The sequence below is a fragment of the Astyanax mexicanus genome, chromosome 10, assembly GCF_023375975.1.
Source record: "Astyanax mexicanus isolate ESR-SI-001 chromosome 10, AstMex3_surface, whole genome shotgun sequence".
NCBI lineage: Eukaryota > Metazoa > Chordata > Actinopteri > Characiformes > Acestrorhamphidae > Astyanax > Astyanax mexicanus.
This window is the reverse complement of record NC_064417.1, coordinates 44,709,698-44,717,451: the sequence shown is the minus strand read 5'-3', so window position 1 is coordinate 44,717,451 and position 7,754 is coordinate 44,709,698. Positions and strand designations below refer to the sequence as shown.

The window sequence follows — 7,754 nt, the reverse complement described above, 5'->3', positions numbered from 1 at the left end:
CTTAATTACTGAGATACTGCCTAGAAAACACAGCTTTAATAAATACACTTGCCTATCTTGAAATAAAATCCTTTAGTTTAGTTTTAGGTTACTTTATTATATGAATCAGGGCAATTAATAGAAACATTGTGGAAGAGCAGTTTTACACACCGGTGTAAATCTCAGGAGGGTTAAACTAAAGTAGCTACACGTTTAAAAAAATCTAACAATAAAATCACCACACCATTTGCTGCTGTAATGACCAATATAAACTGCGGTAGCCTCGCGCACAGAAACAACTACCCATCAGAAAAACAGTTTAACTGACATATAGACCTTTCCACTCACTTATATAATATATATATAAAAAAAACATTTCCTCCCAATGTGCATTGGAGATACTCATACGTAACACTAAGCAGGTTCTAGACAAATGAATTTGAAACAGCTTTTACCTTTATTTAATCAAAAATACTCATGTCCCACTAAAATACGCCGTTAAATCCCGAATACAAGACCACTCCTTCTGGGGGGCTTCATCAGCCCCTGATGTTTACTTCAACTCAACCATCTAACTCTCTGGTCTTCGGTCTATTACTTCTTACTTCTATAGCAGCTAAAGCATTTATCTTAACTGCTTTAATAACAACATACTTAAAATCCGTGCATCATTCGTCTATTTGATATTCAATTAAGAATAATAAGAAAATTAAAAATTAAAAATAATAAAAAAATAATTCGAGTTCGGCTCGGGCAGAAAATCTAAACTCTACTTTGCGGGGTTTCTGCTGCAATATTAGTTCGGGTTTTGCAACCAAGGAACAGTAAATTCCGGTCATGAATAAAGGGAATTAACATTTTACTGATGAAGAATGACTGTGTGTAGACCTGTTGCGATAATTAAGTTAACAAATTATCATAGGATAGGGGAGAGCGGGGTAATGTGAGACATCGGGTAATGTGAGACACCCCTTGTATCTTGGCAACTGAACACAATTGTGGTCATGTGACCATTATGTTGTCAAGTCCCTCCCATTTCCCACTACTAGGAAGAGGAAGTTGTTGCTGGTGCTGTAAAGGTTTGGGTTTTTTCACAAAAAGGTGTTTTCTGCATGTAAAAGTAAATTTTCTTGATTTGAACTTAATCAACTATTTTATCAAAGTAAATTGATTCAGGTATAAAAACTAATATCATACATGCTTATGAACTTTCAACATATCAAACCATGTGATTGATGGTAGTTGAAGATTAGCCTGATTTGCTAGAGATTATGTTTTTTCTAAAATGGTAGCTGTGGGGTAAAGTGAGACAAATGATGTGGGGTAAAGTGAAACACCGTCCCAGCCAATTGGACTGAGAAACATTGTGCAGGTGGGCTAGAGTGTGATTACATAGATTATATGATTATATGATAAGAGATTACATGACTATATGATTCTGTAGGTTAACTTTCCAAAAGCAAAATCTATACTAATGAATACTGTACTTTTTAGGAAAAGAGTGGTTTGGCAGATTCCTAGCACTTCAACATCTCTCTGTATGAACTCCTGAGGCAACATCTCTGCGAAGGGCTACAACTTTTAATAAAACAACAGTGAGGGAGTTCTTCGAAAATCTCGCTGTAGTAATGGACAGGTGACAGAATCAATTCTTTAGTTGTATAAGTTTTATGGAGACTTTACCTGTAATTTTTGGCTTTGATTTCAATAAGGTTCTTCCCTTGTCTCTCATCTTTAATAGACACGCATTCCCTCCACACATGATTTACAATGTGGATGAAACAGGTGTCTTTACAGTTCAAAAACCACGGCAGGTGCGCTATACATGATATAACAGACTAATAGTGAGTGGGTTGTGATAATGACAAAATATTAATGGACTGAATTTCCATGATTCTAACACTAGTCCGATATTAGTTATGGAATGTGTGGTTGTCAATCTAGCTGTAAGGATTGTAATTGTTACAACATGTAATGTTAATGGTAGTTTAAAAGTGGAAAACATAAGTACACCCCCAACTGGTTCACTTTACCCCCTTAATTTCTCTGGTCTGTCTTAGTTTACCCCTGAGTTGGGGTAAAGTGAGACACAAGACCACTTTTTTTAAAACAAACATATTTTCATTGTCCTTTGTCTTGAAGACATTCTGATAACTTTAATAGTTAGGAAACATCCTGAATTAATTGGAAAAATGTAAATGTTACTTATATATCATTGTAGCTCAGCTAGCAAGGGGCAAATGTAAAAAATGGCTCACATTACCCCGCTCTCCCCTAATTCTTTTTAACCGCGAACATTTTTGCCGACGTTGATAACAGCCATCTGTTCTCTGCGCGAGTTTGAATGCTAGATTTCTGGTGCTGCTAAGGTCTGTTTAATATTTAGTGTAGTTTTTGCAGAACCCACAGAGGTGTTTGTACTTTATATGATTTATTTATTTAAGATACTAAAATATTTTTATATTGGAAACCTAATGTCTTTTTTAATAATAAAAAGTTAAAATGGTGTAATACTATTATTATGCTAGTATATTATTACTGGGACACACTGTCTTAAAGCTCCTTTGAGAGCCCAGAAGCAGAAAAAAAAAATTTATAGTGACGCTTTAAAATGACAATATTATAGTTAATCGCAGTATTTTCTGGTACAATATATTGTCCTGAAAATGTTATCGTGACAGGCCTATGTGTAACTAAAGTAAGCATTTAAGGTGGAACGGTAATCCGAATAAAACGCTGGTGCAAAATCTAAAATTAAGTTCAGCTTCTAATCCGTTTTTTTGCCATTTTGTTTGGATCATTAAATAAAAACAGAAAATACAAGCTGTTATTTCTGATTTTGATTCTCAGTTGAATATCAAATGAACGAATGATACACGGATTTATTTAGTAACATACTTTCCATTATACAGATCTGGTACAAAATAAAAAAACAGCTCTTCATATACTTTACGCTGGTCAGCCCTAATATTATAATCACCTTCTTGTTTGACAATTTTTTTTAGTATAGTAGCCAGTATAATTGCCCAAAAGCAGCATTTTTAGTTTAGTAGCCAGTATAACATGGCATGTTTTAGTTTAGTAGCCAGTATAATTGCCCAAAAGGAGCATTTTTTAGTTTTGTAGCCAGTATAACATGGCATGTTTTAGTTTAGTAGCCAGTATAATTGTCCAAACGCAGCATTTTTTAGTTTAGTAGCCAGTATAACATGGTATGTTTTAGTTTAGTAGCCAGTATAATTGTCCAAACGCAGCATTTTTTAGTTTAGTAGCCAGTATAATTGCCCAAAAGCAGCATTTTTTTTTAGTTTAGTAGCCAGTATAACATGGCATGTTTTAGTTTAGTAGCCAGTATAATTGTCCAAACGCAGCATTTTTTAGTTTAGTAGCCAGTATAACATGGCATGTTTTAGTTTAGTAGCCAGTATAATTGCCCAAAAGCAGCATTTTTTAGTTTTGTAGCCAGTATAACATGGCATGTTTTAGTTTAGTAGCCAGTATAATTGTCCAAACGCAGCAGTTTTTAGTTTAGTAGCCAGCATAATTGCCCAAACACGGCATTTTCTTTGTTTAGTAGCCAGAATAATTGCCCAAACACGGCATTTTTTAGTTTAGTAGCCAGTGTAATTGCCCAAACACGGAATGTTTTAGTTCAGTAGCCAGTATAAATGCCTAAACGTAGCACCTTTTTTTTGTTAGCCAATATAATTGTCCAAACGCAGCATTCTTTAGTTTAGTAGCAAGTGTAACTGTTCAAACGCGGTATTTGCGGCCTCTAAGTAAGCTATCTAATCTACTTATCTAATTAACGCTAGTGTATAATTGCGCGCTTCCACGGAGCTACAAACGTCTACCCAGCCGCAGCACTATCAATGCGGCCATAAACACAAGCATACTTTTATAAAACGGAGAAAAAGTTTAAAACCTACTCACAACTGGGAAAAGTTTCTTTGCTGAGTTCTCCCGCCACGCTCCTCCAAACGAGTCTCCATCAGAGCACACCTGGTGACAAACACGCTCCGCCCATTCACCTCAGAGCTGTTTTGTGATTAGCCAGTTGTGAGTTCGTTTAGAGCTGTGCTTGTTCGTAGCCCGGATGCTTCCCTGAATTTCCACAACTTGAATATTTTTTAACTGAATTTTTAATTATTCTTTTTTTTATACACTAAATATTTTATACATTTTGGACATTGTTTCAAGAATGGCTTAAAAAAAGGTGGGCATAAAGCCTTTGACTGAAATGTCTGTGAAAGTGGGTGTGTTTTCTTGGAAGACGGTGACAGAGTTTATGGTAAATCATTTGATTGTGATACATAGATGTGAAGCAGGGAAGCCTTAAAACTGTTAAACGTGTTTAACCATTTATTGTTGTTTGAGGAAGATATGTCTTTGTGTATACAGTCTTAAGATTATCTCACTTCTGCCTTGCAATATCCATTACACTGATCAGCCATAATATTAAAACCACTGTCAGGTGAAGAAAATAATGTGGTAACAAGCAAATTAACTGTTTTATTTAACTCAGTTAGGGTCAGAGGTGTATTTTCAGCAATAGTAGTTTTAATGTAATGGCTGATTGGTGTATGTATAGAGTCACTGTGCTCACATCATGTCATATCCTACAGTAAACTCTCAAACATTCATCAGTAACAGATTCAGGTATGAGTGATATGGAAAAGCCCAGGGCTGCCAAGGTACAATTCTGCACCATTCTGGAAGGTATCCCACTGGGTCAATGCCCAGGTCACAGTTCAGGATAGATCATAAAGGTCAGGTTTAATACAGATTGTACACTATTGCACAAAGATGATCATCATAATGTGGATTATTGCTAATCCTCGCTGACATTTCTACTGATATGATGCTGAAAATATGTCATACATGGGTGAAGTAATGAAAGTGATGCAACAAACAAATGAAACTCACATGAAGTAAACTTTTTATTGATAAGGTCTCAGAAGAGTCTTGCTTAAGTGTAAGAATCCCTCAATACTGATTTGGTACATAATGACATCCATAATGAGTTCTTCACAGTGGATAGAATTCATTTCTACGGTTTTGGGTTCTAGTACAGCAATTTTTCTGCATAAAAACAAAACTAAACAAACGAAACATCAAACTGGGGATCGATATCGTTTATCTGGGATATTTGAGTGTCACAAAATCCTAGTGTCGTTATACCAGCTATAGGTTTGCACATTACAAGCCACCTTTTGTTAGAAATATAAAACTTGATATTATGAACAATATTCTACTGTGCTGCATAAAGGTAAATCTATACACTGTACATACAGATATATTTCGAAAAAAACAAGTTTCACAGTTTTAAACTTTATTTAAAGTATAAACCATTTTAAAACACTTTACATAAATTATTTTTGTCTATGACTATAATTTGCTTAAGCAAATCAAAATTAATATAAAAACTTAATGAACATTTCTTACATATTTTACAAAAAGAAAATACTCCACCAGTGTTCTCTTAGCTAAGAATGGTGACTCCTTCATGATTGTCATAGAGTACTACTAATAATAATAACAATAAATAAATTAAAAAATAACAAGCATAAAATAAAAATAAATAGTTTCTGATACTAGTAACCTTTAATCTTGATAGTATGAGTTATTGTTTCCTTTTTTCCCAATGTATCTGTACAGAAGTGCCCTGGTGAGAGTCTCACAATTCTACTTCAACTGAGACATACAAAACTATCGCATCTAAGCCCACCCTGAACTTCAGTGTAATCTGACACAACAGAGATAATAGTCTAGTCTTCCAGTGATAAAACAAAACTATGTTCGACACTGATTTTACGCAAATATAGCCATAATTTTTGTAGTTTTTTTTAAAAATGCTTTCCTTTGTGGGAGTCCTGTTTCTTCAAGGTCCTTATTACAGCAGTGTGTGGTGGATGGGACTCGTGTCCACGTGTGTGGACAGTGCTGTTGCTGAGAAGGTGAGGCCTGAGACTGATATTCTTCCACCTTGCGGATGTTGTTGTTCAGTTCTGATGTTTCGACTGGGCCTCTGTAACAGTTTGAGAAAGCTCTCCTCTCTCTCCTCTTCCATCTGGATCACACGGGAACATGAGGTACCATGTGGCACCAACGTCCTCTCAGAACCCAAAAAATATGGGTGAAAAATAGCTATTCTTTTTTAAAAAGGGGATTTTTCAGATATTAGCAACAGCAGTTCTGTTCTGTTTGCAGTTTATCAGTGCTTTTTCAAGTCTGTTGTTCAAAAACAAAGAACAGTTCTTTGAAAGTGTTATTTTTTGCCAGTGGCAGTATTATTAATGTTCTTTTTAAAAGTCCCTGCAGCTTTCAGAGAGTTACCCCAGAAGTTCATTTATTCTCCATGGGTAAAGGAGATAGAGGACAGAGAAGAACAGCGGTAGAAGAGAAAGAGAGAGGAAGAGAAAGAGAGAAAGCAAGAAAAGTCAGAGAAAAATGGGGAAAAAGTCAGGGACCATTGTTCTGTTACCTCTTCCCCATTTCATTCTGTCTCAGAAACTGGATGTTGGTGCTGCTGTCCGCCAGTTCGGGGTATTGCTCCACGGGTAGCACATAGTACCCATCGTAGCCCTGTACTTTCCCTGTGGAGAGCAGCTGCTGCTTCTCGCCCTCAGTCCACAGGCGACTACCTTCTTTCCCGTCTCGCGTACTCTGCTGCTCTCGTAGCCACGCCCCTGCCAGCGCCCGTTGCCTGGCCAGCTCCAGCAGGCGGCCGCGCTCCTCGTCCAGCACGTCTGCCGCCAGCCCGTAGCGGATACTCAAAGACAGTGCTGGCGCCCGGAACTCCACAGTGACGCCTCGTCTTGATCGGCCACTCACCGTCACGTTGATGCTGTTGTCCAGGGCCTTGCGTCCATTGGTGAGGCCTAATGCCAGCAGGTCGGCGTCAGAGGAGCCGATCTTCACAAAGAAGTGGCAGTCACGGCCGTCCTGGATGTAGTGCGTGCCCTCCAGATAGGTGGCACCGTTGAGCACCAGTGCCACCTTTCTGCTGTCATCGCTCGCCATGCTGGAGACGCCTGTTACCACACGACCCTCTTTCACGGCAAACATCACTCCACGGCCAATGATGGGAGTGTTGGTGCCGAACCAGTGACCTGGTTTATCTCGCCTGGCCCGTCGTTCCTTGTTGAGAAGCTGGCCTTCCAGAGCCATGAAGGCCTGATTGTGCCTTTCAGCCTCCTGCTGAACTCCAGTCATCAGCTGCAAGAAGCAGAAGACAGTTACTGTAATAACACTGGATTTGCCAAAAGTGCTATTAATTCACAATATCTGCCCCATTATTAATAATAATTAGGGTTCACTATAGCCTTTAAATGAGCATTTACCTGGCCATTCTCACACTCCTGGATAGCTAGTAGCTCATACGGTGGATCCACAAAGTACAGTGTGTGTTTGGGGAAACCGGGAATGATGTTGCTTAGCTGGAAGCCAAACATTACCAGCCAACTCTTTACATCTGTGCAAAATAAAAAGGAAAAACATGGATTTAGATCATTAATAGACGAGAAAATAAATTGTGGTAACACTTTCTGTGAGTCCTGTGCATTATATGGCATACTTAATAGCATATATTGACTGTTGTAAGCTTATATAAGAACTCACAAGAAAGATACACTCAATATGTTATAGAGTATGACATATTTACAATTTATAAAAGTTAAGGTTTTATAAAGCCTTAGTACTTGTAACGCTTTGCAAGGTTTATTTTTTATTAAACCAAACGTTTTTTTAAAATAAAAGCTTAATTTAAGAAATCT

General features: G+C 37.4%; 1 protein-coding gene across 9 annotated transcripts in view; it reads right to left on the bottom strand.

Moving 5' to 3' along the window:
- Positions 1–4,901: 4,901 nt before the first annotated feature.
- tenm2a (teneurin transmembrane protein 2a) overlaps positions 4,902–7,754 on the bottom strand; it is a 433,542-nt gene continuing 430,689 nt past the window's right edge. For all 9 annotated transcript variants that reach the window (XM_049484477.1, XM_049484478.1, XM_049484480.1 and 6 more), the window contains 2 exons: positions 7,323–7,453; positions 4,902–7,197 (listed from right to left, as the gene is read on the bottom strand). In XM_049484477.1, the coding sequence (XP_049340434.1) occupies positions 6,460–7,197; positions 7,323–7,453 (869 nt within the window). In that variant the 3' untranslated portion in view covers positions 4,902–6,459. The remainder of the gene's footprint in view (positions 7,198–7,322; positions 7,454–7,754) is intronic.